Below are 19,542 nucleotides of genomic sequence, written 5' to 3'. Positions count from 1 at the left end.
CTTAGAATGATTAGTTCCACAGACATGAATTTCCTCCATTTATACAGAGAGTTAATTCCCATTGGCAACAACATCTTGTTCTCTCAGTGCCTACAAAAATCTCAATGAGTATTGATTCAAGCCGTCTTTGGTCCTTTTGATGCGTGTCCTGTTGTTATCACGGAATACAAATAAAGCCCCCCCTCTGAGGGACAACAAAAGGAGACAGAGCACACTGTGCCCCACTGGCAGTGTGTGCTGCAACTGCTTAGTGTCTGGGCTGATAGGGGTGGATGTTTCCTGGGTCTCGCTTTTGCTTCTCTGATTCCTCTTTGTACTGGAGTGTGTCATCTGTGACCCCCCGAACCCACTCAAGACATCCTTGCTTCTTTCCGACAGCAGGCTTGCATTACCCGGCATTATAACACAGCGAGAACAAACAACCATTATGAAGTTCGACGTTACAGAAGACTGCGGCAGTGAGCACATATGGGATGCTTTGCTCTGTTTTGCATCAATGGAGAGTGGAGAGCACAGGGGCTGCTCTGACCTCATTTATGTGGGCCAAAGTCAGCCTGCAAGTGTCCACAGCATGCAGTACACTGTGTCCATGGCAACACAAGAAATGCTGATTTGCTGAAGCACCGTCAGCAAAAATATATGCAAAGTAGTTTACTACGGTACTTTTAAAATTATTATATTAAAGTTGTTCACTGCTTTATAATGATTATATCTCTCTGAGGAATAATTTCACTCATTTTCAATTTTTATTTGCCATTGTCATTAATGTGAAATAGTCAAGCACTTCACACTAACTCACCCCAAGAGGAACTGGAGATGTGGTAGTTCTAAGCTTACCACATGTGTCAATATTATAATAGTATGAGACTTTGAGGATGTTGATCTGAGTCCATTTGCTGAGCATGTTCCATGGGACCACAAACTGGTTACACTCGAGGAAATAGGTCAAGACTGGGGAGGAGCCCACAGAAATACGTAACTCGTCTCACACAAGAAATTCTGTGCAAAAATCAAGGTCCTGAGAGTTATGACAAAATAGTGGAAACATCTGGGTTGCAAGAGAAAAATCCCTCCTTCGGCTTACTGGGTCACTGTCAAGATATGATTTGTGGTCAAAGCCTTCAGTTCATCTTAGTTTATCCCAAAGAAGCACCTCTGATGCCAGTTTGCATCAAAGACTACCTCCCATCTACTCAGTGCCACTCTGTTGAGGACAAACTAAAACAGTATCACACATGTGAATGTTTTCTTCAAGTCTCAACTCATTAACATTATGGCTAAGGTTGTAGAGGTCATTAACAAGACTGTAACAGCCTTAGTGTAGTGTGCCAACTGTAATAATAACAATAAAGCCTGTGTTAAATATTACAGCAAAAAGAACTACCTCATTCTAGCCTGGCTAGCAGCATGGGAACACCCAGGCTAACCTCCTTCAAAAAGCACAACTTGTGATGAAAGCACATAAACATAGCATAAGAGTTAAAACTGCAAATCCTATACTGCACTGAAATGGGTCTATTAATGAAATAAACATGAAAGTAAGCACTAGTGTCTTAATTTGCACCCCGGTAAGACTGGCCGTGCACACTGTCAATGTTGCTACTTGTTGCAACTATGAATGAGATTTACATGGTGTCCTTTGACAACATAACTTGCAACCTGAGGCAACAACAGGAAAATCATGCTGTTGTTTGCAATGTTTTTGCTTTTGTGTTTTGGTTCGCAAACAACAGCATAATTTTCATTGATACAAGTGTGTTAACATTCTGATGTGATGTGATGACAGTATATCGTCCTTCCCATTTCAATAATCTGCATAGCAAATATTTTAAACAATACAGGATATGGAGGGTATCAAAAATAATCAAATCAAAACATGAAAAAGAATCAGGACTAAAGAATTGAAACAGGAAGTACCAGTGTAAGTACCAGATGACATGACCATGTATCATCTCACAGAAGGCAACTGAGTGAAGGGATAAAGGTAGATAGCTAAGGTAGTAAGGTAAAGGTAGTAACTAACTGTTAGCTGCACTGTAGTGTTAAGTGCACTGGACTGAGAGGCATATTCCTGGACTAGAAAGGAGGCTAAATCCACTGGAGCAACTGTCACATGTCTTTTTCAAAATGTTCCAAATGTGTATCACAGACATAAAGGAACAAAACTGGTCAAGTGGTCAAGTTAGAAAACATTGAACACTAAAGTTATAATGCATGAGGAAAAAATCAAAATGGTTTTGCCACTGACAAAGTTCTAAAACTGAATAAAAGTGACTTGAAGATATTGAGAAGATCCCTAATGAGATGACCTTGTCTGTTGACCTCTATAAATGAAAAGTAATGTTATAAAATGACTGTTTGAAGGTCACTTTACCTGCATCTTGGGTCTCTGACATATTCGGTTCCTACATGTAGTCTACATCACAACTACTTCTTAGGCCTGCCTCCAAATTCTCTGGGCTGCAATTTTTCATCAACATCTGACTGGTAGGCATGGCTGTAATAGGCTACCACAGAGTCTAATTACATAAGACATGTTTATGTTAAACACATTATTTCCTTGCTCAAACATTATTTCTATGTTGAAGTCCAGTTATTACAGTCCGCTTCAGTTGTTTTACCTTTCTTGCTCAGTCAAAAACTGACTCAGAAATAAATTAGTGTGCAGAAATGTATGTGTTTCCTGAGGTTATTACAGATTTCCAAATTGTACTAAGGAATTGCTCATTGACATTGTTTATTGTCCTGAGTTATAGACTCAGTAACCCACAGGGTGTCACAAAGCCATAATATCTCCCCAGGAGATATTATCACAGTGAATTTATATTATTCAGCTTCATGTTCGCTTCTAAGTTGGCTCTTACAAGAGTTTCATACATCATGGCTAATTAGAACAACATTTATCTTGTAAATAATCAGTGTTACATGTTTGACCCAGATTTTCTGTCGTTGGAAGAACAATGCAACAAATGGTAAATAAAATGACACCATGGGGGTTTTGAGGGAGGAAATGTTTTCAGCCATCAACCTGACCCTGTTGTGTTTCATTGCTTGCAAGTAGTTCACTGTTGGCCTTCTCCGTGGTAGCACCTAATCAAGCAGAGCCTGTTTTGGTGGAACCCACCAGCGACCAGTCTGCAGCTGCTACAGAGAAGAAAAAAGAGCCAACAACAATGCAGTTTGAGAGCATGTGATGACCCACTTGGACAGACTTTGATATTGAAAATAAACAATCTCTTTTTGAACTGTTCCAGGCCAATGCTGTAAGTCTGAATCAATTTGCTTGACCATGCAATCTTTATGTTGTGAGAAGCTGCACATATGTCTTAATTGAGTTTGCAAAGAACAGTTATAATATCTCCAAGACACTTGTCATCTCTTTTAACATCCACCGTTTGCAGTTGTCCAGCATTTTGGCTCAAAAACTCTATTCTTATTAAATAACTTTATTGTAACTAAAATTTCTGTGGTAACAAAACAAACTTAATGACATATTTGCACAAACTAAAAGATTTCCCTCATTTCCCTCAACTTATTTTTCATTCACCTTCTCCGTTAGAATATCAGCCTGTAAAAACAAATGTTTGGTCTGAAAACAGAATGCCATATTTTCGACAAAACAGCATCCGGTCTGCTTCTCCGAACTTCATCAAAGGATTCCACACACATCTTTATTGATTTTTGTCTGCACTGATACAACGGCTGTTTCATGACTGGAAGCCGGGGATCAGGTTTCCTCTGAGACAGTGAATTTATAGAAAAGCAGTGAGTTTATGGGCTCCACCTGCCATATGGTCCCCTTTAGTTCCAACACATGCTGGCGCTAATCAGCGCGGGCCGCCCCGGCATTCCTCATCCACAGTGACCGCACATCAAAGCACCGCCATCAGAGTTGGAAGTGATGTCACCAGAGAGCATACCCCATATCACTCTCCAACAGAATACCTCACGGATGTTGTCAAAAGCAACAATTGGATGTATAGATTATAGATTTATCCAGGTTGATCCGATTTAAAGTTTATAAAACAAAGTCTAGCATAAGAAAACCTTAGATTACAATAGCTTTAAAGACATTGATAAGGAGATGCCTGTTTAACCGTACACTCACCATGCTAAAAGGAAACTGTTGCCATATTAGGCCACTAGGTTTACCATTCATCGGCCTGTTGTGTGACACTGAAATGATTGTGATTGATGACTAAAATTACTGATGCAAGAGTATCCAAAACTGGTCAGGATTATCTTTGATTCCATGGGCTTTGTCAGTATCCAAATTACTTCTCTTCATTAAGGCTTCCTTTGGTGAGGGAGAAACAACAAAATTGTGCTGTGCTGTGCTGTGCTATTATCCCATGCATGCCAACTGTTTAACATTTGATAACTGTTGTCAGTAAAAGAGGACAACTCTACTGATTGGTGCAATCAATAATCCAGCACAACAAAACAAGTCAGGATGTTTGGGTATGTTGCATGTCAGTTTTACTGAAATACTTTCATCATAGACCAAACTGTCACAGACCAAATCAGAGAGTGAATGGAGAAAGGAACCACCACAGGAAGGACGCTTTTAGGCCATGCTGTATCTGACCTGCATGTGACCATAACACATGTCAGGGACTGACATCCAAACAGCTGAGGAAACAGCAGACCACACAGAGCACCAAGGAACCCTGGGCTATTTTCATGCTCTCTTCTCTTCTCTTCTCTTCTCTTCTCTTCTCGTTTCTTTTATTTTATTTTTTCTCTTCTCTTCTCTTCTTCTCTTCTCATCCATTTCAGTGATCCACTAATAAACAACAGTTTTTGTTCTGAACTGAGTGAGCTGTGATGTTCCTGAATAATATATTCATTCAAGGACCACTGGGGCGTCTGAGTCTGAAGTGTGATTCAGAACATTTAAAACAACTAAAAACTATAACAATCTCAATGTTGGAAGCAGCACTTACCATATCATGTATTTGAATCTTTTTCCAAGGGCAGTTTCAGTGAATCAAATCCTGGAGTTAATAACCTATACTTTTATTCAATCTCATGTTATTGTTATGACCGGAGGATATTGTGACAAGTCTTAATTGCCTCCATATATCCATACAATTGCGATATTTAACGTTAACCCAAAGCAAAAGTGTTCTCATTTCAACTTTAGAGAAAATGTGTTTGTGGTCATTCATTTACTGCTGTCAACAGACACCTTTAAATCAGTGTTATATCTGAAAACATTTATTAAAAATCATTCTTAAGCATAGCAAACAGACTGCATGTACATCTGTAGAGGGGCTTCTGTGTCTGTGGTGCATTGTAACAACTCAGGCATCCCCAATACAGTACAATGAGCCCCTTTCTAATAAATGGGTCATAGGGACCACTTAAAAGACTGTGTATGTGAACAATGATCTGAGGCAAGCTGTTTTCTCACTGAACTGTGTATGGCTACACAAAACCAGACGGGTGGCGCACACATGGAAAGTAGTCAATTTACACCTTACAAAAATAGTGATTAGTGCTGCTGTACTTCATGTATTTGTATTGGTGGATTTAATATACTCTGTTAGAAGTTAAAGGTCCAGGTCAATAAGTTAATGTTTCTGTAAAAATGTTGTTGGGATTAAGAACATGTGGACTTCATTATAGCATATCAACACTCACCATAGAGCTCAAAACCCATTCTTGCTGACACTTGCTAAGAAAGCCCCTTGTTAGACCCAGTTTACGGAACAGTGGTGTTTTTTGTCCTCTTTTTGTGTCAAAAGTCACTTATTTTTTGGAGAAACACTTAAGGAAGGTGACACTTTCAGCAAGACATTGTCATCTGTTAGAAGAGATGATCGTTCATGCTCAAGTCATTTGTCAGCCTCCCTCACACCTCACCTATTTGACTTGTCTGTCAATGACACAGAGTTTTCTCATCTCCTTTGGACCACCGAGCTGTTCTCACTGGCCTTTTTCAAAGGACAAACACATTCAGCAATGTTACTGAAGCACAGAGAGAGATCCTGATGGATTACAAGGAGACAGAACTGAACAGCTTGTAAATTGTATTCATGTAATCATGATTACATGGATTTCTTTAGAATGTGAATGTGGAGCTTGAACCGAAAAGTACAACAGTGTATAAGAGGGGAGATGCACGACATGTTAGCAGGTGACAGAGAAATGCATTAGTGTGTGATTATTAGACATATCTCATAGAGAGGTAAAAATGCATACAGACTGGTTAAATGAGAGAGAAAGCTAAAGCTTTGAGATCAGTTAACTGTGCCTTATGGCTCTAATTTTTGCTGCCAGTTTCTAAAAACCCCATGCTGCACAAACACATGTTGATCTTTTTATGAGAGCAATATCAGCAAGACAAACACAGACGTATCTGAAGACATGAAAGAACTAGAAATCAAGAAATGCTACACGGTGTCTTACAAACACAGCCAGATGCATTATTTAAGGTATAGGCTTTAATCATGAAAATAAAGCCTACACATTTCACTTCACTGCTTTTGCAACATTAAATCCATTCAACCTTACCAATTTCACTTGATAGCTCAACGGCAAGATCAGGCTTGCCATGAGAGAAGATTGTGAAAATACAAAGGACAGCACTCTGATGTGTGTGTGTGTATGTGTGTGTGAAACAACAAAGCCAGCTTTGATCATACTCTAACCCTATTTTTATTATTGTGATGGAAAAACAACCAAATAAACCTCAAACCAAAGTGACTGTTCTCTGAGCCAAGTTAAGAATGAATGGATTTTAGGGGTGCTATTAGAAGCCTCCTTAAAAACTCATGCATTTTTATACAAACCTTCTAGCAACTTTTCTTCACAGAATATATCTCGACAATACTTGGCTCATCTGCATTAATGCATATCTGAGGCTCTAAGGTAGATCTGTGGGTGACAATCCAGTTGAGGCAACTCAGAGACCTACCTCTGATTAACTCAGAGATATACAAATGGAACTCAAAATGGCAGTGTCAAGTTCAGTACATGTGACTACATGCAACATATGTAAAAGGTTTGAATAGAGAGAAACCCTGTAAGTCACAGGATGTTGCTTTGAGCAGATACAAATTGTAATTATTTTAATTGTGACCAGGCCTGTGTACTTCCTGCTGCTTTTATGAGGGCATTTTTGAGGGTACTCCTGTGTTCTTATAGTTTTCTTTTTTCTTTAATGTAAATTGGATTCTGGCTATAGGGATAGAATTCTATATTCTGAGAGAACACATGGCATGCATTCAAAGAAATCTAAAAGAAAAAAAAAACAAATGCCTTATTTTTTCACAAACATTCATATAGGCTGAGTTTGGGGCCATGAATAGACATAAAAAGTGTTTAAATGCTGTTATTTCAGGGGCTCCAAAACTGCTACCGTCTCTACCATATCATTACTGTTTTTTCTGGTATGTGAAAGGTGGTGACATTTCAGACACAATCCTTATGAAAATTTTGTCTTTCTGTTCAATGATGACAAATGACTAACAGCCGTCTTTCGCTCAACTGCAAACAATTGTGATGTGCCATATCCTAACCCAAAGAAATATCCAAACAACAGATGTCCCCATGGGTTTTGTGCTATAGGCAACTTACATAGCTAATATTCCTCCTCCTCCTCTTAGAAAAAGTTGATTTATCTCTTTCTATCTCTGTATGTGTGTGTGTGTGTGTGTGTGTGTGTGTGTGTGTGTGTGTGTGTGTGTGTGTGTGTGTGTGTGTGTGTGTGTGATCATACATGTACTACAGCCATTGGCCATTTTCAAGTCAGCTAGACCCATAACTTGTCATGGCCAGTTGTTAGGTTGTCAGTCAAAGCTGACAATGATAATTAGCTAAATATGGCAATTAACCAGAGAAATTAAGTTCTAAAGACCTTAACGTGTCATAATCTTACAGTAAAATGACATGTTAATGATCAGTAATAACAAACTTCAAGAAAGTGCCTGCTAAGCTGGCCCCTTAGCTGCCTGGGCTGAATTGATGACTACTTCATCACCACTGCAGTGGTCTTCCTGTGAGCGGCAGCTCGTTTTGACCCACTCCAGAGTGTGAGGCAGGCATCCACTGCCACAAGCCATACTCCCTTATGATGAGCACCATAATCTTGACCAGATGGCTGTTGTGCACTAAGGGTCTTTAACTCCAGACCACTAAAAGGCCCCTCCAAAGCTCACCAGAGGCACAAACACCGATACCACACATGGATAACACAGTCGTTGTTAAACAAAAGGCCAGAGAAAGGCCAAATTCATAACAAAATGAGCACACATATGAACACACACTTGCAAATAAGGTCAGTTTTGAGTCTCTTTCAGCCCAGATTGCTATGATGAATAGACTAGAGTTGTGTCGTATGATCTCATACCTATCCTCCCTCTCATGTGGTTAAAGGGAGAAAAAAAACTCTGTCAGAGCTGTCAGAGCACATTAGAGAATCGTCTTAGAATGAGAATCATCTTCTAGAAATACAATAGGATATCATGATGATTCATATTAGGTGCTTTAGTGTCAATGAAAGCTACCCCTATGCCTGAGACATGCTGTTTGTTTTTCCCATGTTCAGAGCAAAGGAGCCTAAGCTTTTTAGCATACACATATAATGTACACCTAAAGGACTGTGATCATTCATTTGCCGAAATGGACCAAAAGTGTATTGGATTATAATCATTGACTGCACCCTAAAGTGTTAAACTACACATGATTTTTCCATTCCTGACCTTTTAGTGATTGTGATATGCAGCATGGTATCGTCAACTTAAGTGCAATGTAATGCACATGCATTTCAGGTAGGCTCAAATGTGATTTCCAGACAGTGTGTCATCATGAAGTTGATGTTAATTTTCAAGTAGGCCAGACATTCTCTAAACCAAGTGCTCCCTCTCATTACTGCAAACATAAACTGCAGGGTGATGCATAGCAATGGTGTAAGCCTTTCCACTGAGCTCAGGCCTTATGCTTACATATACTATGAATGTGCTTTTAGTGCTGATGCTATTTGGTGGATGAGACATTAACACTCCTCCCTATGGTTGGAGCTGAGGAGAGCTGCTAACGCCCTCCGCTCTCTTGAACCCTCCTCTGTCATCCACTCCCTGTGTTGCATATGGGAGCATGCAAAGATAACAATCAGATATTCTGAATCCTATTGGAATTGCTGGAATAACCATGTTTACAAATTATACACAAGTGTTTGCAATTCAGGCCTATAGTGTCAAGTTAAGGCAAAGTGGACCTCTTGGTGAGCTTTCCTTTTTTTGCTATGGACACATGTGTTAGTCAGAGTCAATGAAAATTACAACCTTTAAAACACTTAAGGAAAGTTTAGGGGAGGTTAAATGAGCCATTGGATTATCAGAAACAGTGCCAGAGAAACTCCACATCAAATAGAAAGTGCTGTGCAAGGGGGAGTATTATCATGGGTGGAATCTTGGCACAACACACCATCTTTGTTCTGTGGACAGAATATTCTCTAAATTGATCGGAGAAGGTCCTTTCAACATTTAAGAGCATTTTTTGCAAGTAGGCACGCACATAGTCACAGGTGTATAGGAAAGTGTTACTAAGAAAAGTCAAATCCCATCACTTCATAACTTCGCCCTTTCGACCATTTGTTTGATCTTTCAGTTCTTACACAACTTGTCACCAACACAGCACCACACCTCACACATATTTTAAGAATAACAAAAACATTTATCCAAACCATTTGATCAGTTTTTAAATTGTTTTGAAATGTGTGCCCAGGCAAGGTCAGCAAACTACAAACACACAGACTAGTGAAAATTCTGTTTGGATTTAGATTAAATAATTTATGCTAAGAGGAATTAATGCTACACGAACCAAGTGACAGCACGATTTGTAATATCCTGTTACATGGAAAGGTCAAAGTTGGGATTTGAGTTCTGTAGTCGTATGTTAAACGATTTACAGAATTGACTCCCTGTTGCCAAACAACACACAACAGATGTATTTTTCTTTTCTCACACAGAATAATAAGCACATAAAACATGTGACCTTTTCCTGTCAGGCACAATTCAAAGATGATCATAAATATAATGTATATGCTACCCACAGCTTGCATTTCCCCTGTTTGCCACTCATGTGTCCTACATTCATGGAGGTTATTTAGATGTTAATTTGAGTCACATGCAATGCCACTGCAGAAAGGCCTCCAGCAGCAGAGAGAGGAGAATCTGGTTTTAGGCAGCACAAGGGACTTAATCTCCAGTTTTGCGAAGGATGGTAGGCATCAACTGAGATTAGGAAGTGTCATGTTGCATTTGCTAAGATGTATTTTATATAATCCCCTATATGACCTTTAGTTTGCCTTCTGATTTTCTAGACTATCTTGGAGATGGCAAAGGCCGACGATCCCACCAAATACATTAGTTTCTGTCACTAATGAATGCACTGCAAAACACTCTAAATCAAGATTTTACAAAAAACACAAGACAACATTGTTGTGCTTTAATGCTTTTGCTTTTCATGGTAGTGTGTAAAATTACAATTACCCATCTGAATGAGAAGTTCTGTGATTATTTACTGAGGTTGCATTCATACAGTAGGCTATGCTAAATTTGGCAAATTTTAAGAATACCCTTCCACATGAATGTTTTTGAAAACAAACAAGAAACAGGGTACTCTCGCCCATCTGAAGAATGTTATTAACTGGCTCCAGGCTTCTTTCCCAACACGCTACTCAAAAATGAATAATTGTACTTTTAAAGGGGGTGCTAAAGGGCCTCTCTCTTGGTAGACATTTTCAGGCATAACTGGTCTACAAGCAGCCCCATGTTTATTTTTTACTGTAGATACACTGCAGACTTCGGGTGTATGGTAGCCATTTCCTCACAGATTTACACAAAAACCATCTAAACCACCAGATACGTCAAGCCAGTTGAGAAAATGTTCTCTGTGACAAAAAAATAGTCATTAGCTCCAGGTCACCATTTAGGTTAGGAACATGAGTAACTGCAAAGCCAAAAACACTAAGGGGGAGTGATGTAGAACTGGTGACTCTTTCATGTCAGAATGGATTGCAGGAGTAGAAATGAGACGCGGATACAGGGGGCTACACTCCATTACTTTAGCCACAATATCAATGGAATCTCTAAAGAAGAAAGCACCCAGCCCCTGAAGATAAAACTATTACCAAGAAATATGTTGCTGTAGAAAAAAAAGATAAAAGATAAATGGACACTTTTTTCCATTTTCCCCACAATCAGTTATGGCCCCAGAAGTAATTCAGTGAGAATGAAATAGACATCAAATAAGTTAGTGGAGAACCACTATAATAGTCTACCTGGCCAATCTCCACTATATTGCACTTTAGGCTGCAGCAATTTCATGCCGTTTCCCCTGGTTGTGACTGCAGATGGGTGCATCTAGTGCCAGGCCCAAGTGTTACTGCTCACTCCCCGTCAACATGGGTTCCATCTGCCGTCTGAGGGCACCTCCAGCCTCCCTCCGTCTCAGTCCACGCATGCCTCACACTGACATCTGGGCGCTAACACTACACACAGAGCTTCCTTTACTCATCTGTCTGTCTATTTGTGAGCTACAAACTGTCCCTCCAGACAGCTACACAGTCTTTTCCTCCATAGGGATCTGAGCTGGACTATTGCCCAGTGGCAGAGACAGTGAGACACTGACAGGAGAGGGTTAGGGGAGACAGGCTGTTTCCAACTCTGCCTGTGGATAATACAGTGCTATTGCCCTTCACCGCTCTGCATGACCTGTGAGTATGATAAAAGCACAGCATTTCTGTATCTGGTTAGGATCCCAGCAGAGGTAATGGTTGACATCTGTAAGGAATCTTGCCCAAGATCCTCAGAAAGGATATTAATATCATTACATTTTTTTTATCATTATGCATGGCCTTGCTGCATTACAGTAAGAAAGTGTGAAGACACGATTTTATCTGCATATCATTTCCATGAATCAGTGGATGAGACTTGTCCAGGCATTGTCTAGCACTGTCCCCGTCTCTCTGATCTGATATGTTTGAGTACTGCACCCTCTGCTGGTAAAGTGTCACTTTGCTTGAATAAATAAATCTACACACAAAATAGACCTTCCTATTAATTTGATAAAATTATTTTAATGAATACTTAAAGCAAATACACAAGGTGTCCAAAGAACTGGTAAGTTGCAATAACAAAGCAAATAAAATAAAATAAAATGATTTTGTTCCCATGAGCAAGGGGATGGTTATGCGTTCCCTTTTGGTTTTGACACCTAAACTCTGCAAGTTTGGCATAATACTGTAATAGTCATAATACCAGCCTTCACATTTTAAAGGTTTCTCTTCTTCAACAGTTCATGAATAATATTTAAGATGGAGTTTTCACTTTTCACTTCCTTTAATTATCCTTAAAAATGAATTAATATATTCCCTCTTTAGATGTAAAGAAAAAAATAAAATTCACAGCATACTCCCTTACAAAATGTTGACACACATGAATTAAAGAACACAAACGAAGGACTGGAGTGCAGTATGCAGAAGTGTTTCCACTGACCTGGGATATACTGCCACCTCCTGGTCAGCTGTGCAACCTATTCAATCCTACTTTCAGTCATGTTCCTCTTCCAACTGAAGGGAATCAGAATAACTCTTTGGAGGCAATTTTGATAGATCTGAAAGTGCACTTGCATTATAGATTAGCTTTGTATTTAAAGGCAGCCACTCTGAAGTAGTCAAAGGTGATTCAAAACGAGTCAGAAGTTGAGACAGGACCCATCGTCAAAATGTTGGTGTCCACCACTCTAGTTCATCCCTAACAAACCAGAAAAGGGACTCAAAGTGCTAAATACCGGAATTATCCTTTAAGTTGTTCAATATAAGCAGACAAAGAGAATGTCATTGAAAAACAGACACTTTTAGTTTAAGTTTGAATTCCCTGATAAAATCCCTATAAAGCATGATGATATCCATTTCCCACCATATTTGAGATCAAAAATGATTAGAGATACAGTCACTGATTCTGGGGAAAGGTTATTAGTGTTTGAGCTCAGAAGCCAATCAATTGCTATCCCTCCCTTCCATTCTTCTGAAGCAACTAAGCCGGAGTAGTGTATGACTTGGCCACTTGGTTTTTGTTCCATTTAAACACACACTGGACAGACAGCTGAAGGAATGTGAGAAGAATTTAACCGAATTCACAGTAAATTCACAGTTCTGGCTTAGCATTTACAATTATCAAGGACTACACCTGCATGCATGGGTAAAAATTGCCCCATCACGAACACTTTTACCCATTCTGTGTTTTGTTGTGGAGATGAACCCGATGGCCAGAAGCCTGTGACCGCTGTTTACTGTGCTGTGGTCATGCTGCAGATGGCGCTGTGCCGTTGGCCTCCGAGCAGGAGCAGAAGGGAAAGGTTCCGCAGCAGGGCTGAAGCCAGGGCCGCCACAGGACGTTCTCCCACGACAACTGGTTGGACATGGGCTGCAGCGTCCGGCGGTGCTCCTCCACAGCATGGCTGACCCTCTGCAGCACCTCAGCGTAGCGAGGCTCGGTCTCCGCGGAGAGAGGAGTGCTCTCGGACGGGTCCGTGGCCAGGTTGAACAGCAGCGGAGGGTCGAGGTAAGTGACAAACTCTTTGTGGCACATGCAGATCCCAATCTCATAGCAACCGCCTGCTCCAGGCGGGGAAAAGTTGGGAGTGAAGAAATGCACCTTGAAAATGGCATCACCTGCGGAGAGAGAGAAAAGTGAACGGAATGAACAACATCGTTGGGACAGTAAAGCCACAATAGATCTCACACTGTGGAGTGAGACACAATGGCATGCAGTGCATGTGTGCATGACACTCACTGCCGGGTGGATGCCAGCGGACAGCATTGAGGTACATGCCACAGTAGTGGAACATGAACTCGTGTTCGGACCGCTCCGTTCTGCCCTCCATCAGTGGCATCAGGTCATGGCCATCCAACACTCTAAGAGGTAGACAAGACACAGCTCAGTTTAGGTACTCCTTCAAATACCAGAGGGATATCAAGGGGATTTATATGCCAAATAATTTAGTATAATTTAGTACTTAGTTTAGTAGAACACCGGTCATTATTGGGAAAATAAGTCCCGACAGGGCGAAACGGACCCCGACGCGCAGCGCGCAGACCCTGAAGGGACTTATTTTCCCAATAATGACCGGCGTTCTAGACATTATCCCGCTTATTACACGGCTACTTGCCAAAACTAAACAATAAACTCCCCACGCTGTGACTCTTTAGCCTCACTAACAAACTAACAAATAGTTCGCAACAGCACACACTGAACTTGAATCAAACATTCTTTAGAACACAGGGCAATTCCATGGATTTTTTTTTTTAACCTCCATAACACCAATAAAATGTGATGGTATGGTATGATGTGAATGATGACACAAAATTTGAGCATTTGCTATTTTAGGCTGAAGAATGTACATGAGAAAAAATGCACAAAAAAGGAATGTTATCATTCACATCATACAAATGCCAAGGCATTTCACTGGCGTTATTGATGTGACAAAAAGTCGATTTTCCGTGGAATTGCCCCACAGCTGATCAACCGTCTGCTTTCACTTTTGAATGAAGTTCCAGTCCTTGCGCAGTAATAGGAAAGACGTAAATTAGAAGCACAAAGCCCATTTTCCTTGACAGCGGTCTATTATACTTAGCAACGGTCTGTTATTGAGAATTAGCAGACCACCGAACGTTGGGAAGGCCCATTCAAGTGAATGGAGCATTCTGCAGCACTCAGAAGAGACATGTAATAATAGCTTTTATACATGTAAAACACAGCATAAACGCATTAAGATGTTTTGCCTTCATATTTTCACTACCCCCACTCTCCTCTTGTATGAGTGCCCGCTCACCTGTCCTTTGGCAGCTGTCCTCCGGCAAGGTTCACCAGTGTGGGGTAGACATCCATGAGACTAGTGGGCTCATCTATCACCTTTCCTGCAGCCAGTCTACCAGGCCAGCGGAATATTCCGGGGACACGGATTCCCCCCTCCCAACCACCCATAGCTTTTCCTCCTGTAAAAATGACACTGATCGAAACGTGTTCTTCATTTCACAGACAGAATTCATCAAGATTGTCAACCTTTGCAAACAATTGTTTGAAAAGTGTCTTTGGCAAAAACATTAACACAACTACAACTAGCATTACTATAACTACTACTAAATGTGACTCCTTGGATTTGAAGAAGTACTTCAGGAGATATGAGGCATATTTAGTCAGAAGTCTGGGCTGAGACACTGTCAGCTTTGTGCAGCACATGGCACAGGAAATAAAGGGCCTATTATGGGCGGCTGTCCCGCTGGGCTGCCCTGCAGTGGAGGAGCAGACGTCTGGGGCTACTTAGGGTCCTACGCTGAGACAAGGGGCCGGCATGTGGACTCACACATCCTGTTCCTCCTAAAGACTAAATGACTGGAATAGAGTTTCACACAGAAACATTGTCCAAAGATGTCCGGAGCAACCGTGGGGTGTGGAAATCTGGATGTCTCAAGTGAAGTGAATCCGAGAAGGTCGCTAAGGAAACTAGAGGAACTTTGCTGCATTAAACAGACACATGTCTGAATTGCTCACTATAAACCCTGATCAAATGTTCAGGGCTACTTTTTTCCTTCACATTTGTGTATTTGCATGTTCAGCTATTCAGAAAATAATTCAGTAAAAACAAATTAATAACTGATAAATCAGTTAAATATTTGAAAGCTATTTACAAAAGATATAAAACAAAAAAACATTCTCCTTCCACCTTTTGACTCTACCCAGACCATCACAAGCTTTCTCACTGTTGACTGACATCCTTCCAGATCAGTCCATAATACTGAACCCTTATCTTCTAAACAGTAAAACTGAAAAAAGTAAAAGTATATTATGTTAGAAGAGCCCTGAAAGTTTTCGACAATCACTGATGTTCTTTAGGTTAAAGCAACACCAAAGAGTTTTTTGTACCTTAAAATAATGTTTCCAAAATCGTTTCAGTGGTTCATCAACTCGTAACAGGGTGAATGGCACTTCTGCATTCGCTTTGCGACCCTCTATCGGCTATAACCGCACTATGCAAGTTGGCCAGATCGGGTAACGGATCTGTAGTTCGATGGAATGAGACATAAGAAGCTACAAATTTGACTTGCTTCTGATGTCGCAATACATCATACTTTCATAAAACCATGCAACATACTCTACCTTGTCTATGGACATCGTTATTTGCGAAGCCGGTGCTGGATAATCAAATAATGTGCGTGCGACAGAGGAAAAGTGCTTTGGTGTTGCTTTAAGTCAACACCAATTGACAGATTGAAATGTGGAACCGTGGCTGCAGGCATGTATTACCTCTGTAGATTCCATTCCAGCCACCTTTCTGTCCATGTGCATCCGAGTCCTCTATGAATCCGCCGTGGTCTGAAGTGAAGTAGATTAGGGTCCTGTTGGACAGGTTGAGCCTGTCAATGGCATTCACCATCCGGCCTGTTGGGGAAAGGAAACAGACATTTTATCAGTCTAGACCAGCAGATTCCTGAACCATGTTCTATTTTTTCCCCTCACATAACATGCGGATACATAGATGACACTTTCATTACAGCTGTTGGTGAGTAATGAGATAAGATTAGTTTTTTTAACACTGACCCATGGAGGTGTTGCTCATTGAACAACCACATGATCTGTCTTACCTATCACCCAGTCCACCTCTTCAACATTGTCTCCATAGATGCCATGTTTGCTTTTTCCAGCAAAGCCTTTGGATGTGAAGAGTGGAGTATGCACATGTGCCAGTGACAGGAACAGCATGAAAGGCTTGTGCTGGTTTCTGTGACCAGAAATGAAAGATCTCACTCAGAAGCCCTCAACGGCATGATTAAAGACACAGGGAGACAACATAGGGATGCAATTGGCATGTAGTCCTCACCTCTCAACAAACTGCTCAGCTTCATTGACGAGGCGCTCTGTGAGTGTTTCGAGGTTCATGGGCTGCTCTACTACTTCCTGATTTCTCATAAGGATACAGTTCCAGGTGTGGAGGCGAAATGGCATATACCACACCCCAAAAGCCAGGAGCCAGAGAAGAGCGACGAGCACCATCAGCATTCCACTAACTTCCAACAGGCCAGCAGCACGCACACAGACTAGAGTAAGCAGGCCTAGACCAAGCAGGACAGTAAGATTCCACAGCTTCAGTTGTATGTCAGCTAACACATCTGAGCCCTCTCCGAGCTTGCAGTCATTAAAAAGGGTGAAAGGAAGCCCGTAGAAATAGTTAAAACCGTGGTTGTTGGGATGATGGCAGTGGTCATTCCTGCTTTCACAATTCAGCCCCAAATGCCATTTTCCTGTCAAAAAAGTAAAAATGTGTCTGGTAATGATAACTTTAACAAATACATCAACAACAAAACCATGAGTATGACACATACCAACAATAGCAGTCGTGTAGCCCTCTCTCTGCAGGAGCTTGGCAAACGTTGTCTCACTAGGAGGGAGTCCTCCAGAGCCACCCAAAAAAAGAATCACCTGTACTCTTCCGACAGCCCCAAGCCCTTAGCAACAACAACAAACCTGACATCAGGAGAGATGCATTCAAGCCTTTATCAAAGTCTTTTTTGTTTTCTCAGAGCAGTCCTACCTGACCGCAGGGCGTATCGGCCCGTCATAAACGCAGCTCTGCTAGGGGTACACAGAGGAGCGGCAGCAATGTGCTGGCTCAGTTTCACTCCATCAAGAGCCAGTTTGTCAATGTTTGGGGTCCTGTTGAGCCAGTGCGGTAGGGTAGAGATTGACAAGTAATGAAAAAACAGAGGTTTTGAAAGAAATAATAGCCTATTAAGGAAATTATGCCTACCTGATTGTGTCATTTCCATAGCAACCAATGTCTCCAATACCCAAGTCGTCCACCATCATGAGGACGAAATTGGGTTTGGGACTGGATTCATTGTCCAGTCCGACACAGTATCTGGCAGAAACAATGAGGATAAGGAGTCCCGATGGTAAGCACCTTCAAAATACATAAAACAAGCTCCATTAGGTCTATATGTAGCCTACAGTACCAGTCAAAACTTCAAAGTTTTGGACATAGCCTACACATTCAAACGTTTTTCTTTATTTTGACTATTATTTTCTATATCAATAATACTAACATAAGACATAATATAGAAATGTTATGTTCAACATGGGAACTCCTTACTACTGTAAAACATTGAACATTTCAACCTGGAGTTGCGGCTACTTTATAATCCATTACTTTCCCTTGCCCATAGATTTGACCTTGATTATTAGCCTATTGTAGGCTACAATGTAAAACGAGTTGTTTAGAAATACGCTAAGAAAAGCCCATGATTGACAGTGTCAGTTTTTCCTTTTCCCTTAAAAAAACCCACTGCAAATGTCAAACATGTTTTGGGGGATTATGTGTAGTAAATATGCAGAGGATAGCCTACAGGCCCACTTTTAACTTGTCCCATAACTGCAATTATTTCTGTCAGGGTTAATGAAGTCATTTGTTGAGGGAAGCTTCCACGCATTTGTCCTCGGTATTCATTCACTCCGGAGTAGCCTAATGAGTAGGCTACCTTTGTACCGATACGTTTTTTAGACCCACAAACACACACTGACTTGACTTACCACAACAGACTAAAGTGCTCCATGGATGCATTCAGTGTTCACTCGTGCTTATAGCAAATGCAAAATGAATGCAGTAACCTGCTAAATAGAGGACAGAATTTGAGCTTGTTTGTAAGTTTGCTATTTTCAAAGCATGAGTGACACTTTGCCCCTTTCAGCGTTCCCATTGATAGACAGACTAGCTAGCATAATAACAAACTAACAACATGAGTCTCAAACTTTAATACGAATCCCAAATAATTCCCACATCACGTAAATTAGGTAATGTAGTGTGCATCTCAGACCATAAATGACTTATAAATCGACAAGACTACCTGTACACGTCTTCAGTTTGGATTTAGGCTAGTGTTACATTTTATAATCGCAAACCATGTCTGCAGCAAAGAATGTAACTGTGTTACCGATTCGTTTTCCTACCGTAATTCCTGAAATAGCAGCACACCATTTCTGTAAAATCAAGGGCACGTTTTACTAACTGCGGTCTGAAAGGTCAGGTAGGCCTACCATCATCATGAAATGCATAGGCGGCCTAATGCACTTTCACATGACAACAGTATATTCAGTGCAGCCAATAGGTAGCAATTATATTATATCAACATAACACCGTCATTATTGTGTGCAAAACATATAGCCTATTTCACAGAGAATGTGTAAATAATTCAGATTTATCACATTTGTGCTTGGGCCTATTTTATTATTAACCACCAGCCCAGTAAACATAGGCTACTTATATGACCCGAGTGAATTCAGAAAGCAGATCTTAATATACATGCTGTCAAGAGATCATACCCATCATGTCTATTATCTGTGAATTACATGGTAATTGTATGTACTGTGACCTTGAATTTCCCCTGGGGATCAATAAAGTATCGATCTATCTATGTTATAGGTTTGAAGCAATACTATAATAGAGTTTTTGTCTAAAACTAGTGAGCTAACTTGTATG

General features: G+C 40.7%; 1 protein-coding gene across 2 annotated transcripts; it reads right to left on the bottom strand.

Moving 5' to 3' along the window:
• Nucleotides 1-12,068: 12,068 nt before the first annotated feature.
• Nucleotides 12,069-19,291, bottom strand: arsh (arylsulfatase H). Of its 2 annotated transcripts, none has more exons than XM_076263630.1 (11): nucleotides 18,911-19,291; nucleotides 18,597-18,677; nucleotides 17,818-17,970; nucleotides 17,602-17,723; nucleotides 17,393-17,515; nucleotides 16,891-17,311; nucleotides 16,655-16,791; nucleotides 16,317-16,451; nucleotides 14,845-15,007; nucleotides 13,806-13,927; nucleotides 12,069-13,684 (listed from the first exon to the last, which is right to left on the bottom strand). In XM_076263630.1, exons 2-11 carry the CDS (start codon nucleotides 18,617-18,619, stop codon nucleotides 13,314-13,316), a joined length of 1,770 nt encoding a protein of 589 aa, XP_076119745.1. In that variant the 5' UTR covers nucleotides 18,620-18,677; nucleotides 18,911-19,291; the 3' UTR covers nucleotides 12,069-13,313. The 2 variants fall into 2 exon arrangements, with proteins under 2 accessions (XP_076119745.1, XP_076119746.1); XM_076263631.1 differs by having other exon boundaries at nucleotides 18,597-18,674.
• Between the last annotated feature and the right edge of the window lie 251 nt (nucleotides 19,292-19,542).

The sequence above is a fragment of the Alosa pseudoharengus genome, unplaced genomic scaffold (genome assembly GCF_046254945.1).
Source record: "Alosa pseudoharengus isolate Yale_2024_CS ecotype anadromous, Long Island Sound unplaced genomic scaffold, YU_APseudo_1.1 YU_APseudo_1.1_scf_3, whole genome shotgun sequence".
In the NCBI taxonomy this organism is placed as follows: domain Eukaryota; kingdom Metazoa; phylum Chordata; class Actinopteri; order Clupeiformes; family Clupeidae; genus Alosa; species Alosa pseudoharengus.
The sequence above is the reverse complement of the archived record's forward strand: the minus strand, read 5'-3'. Positions and strand labels throughout refer to the sequence as shown.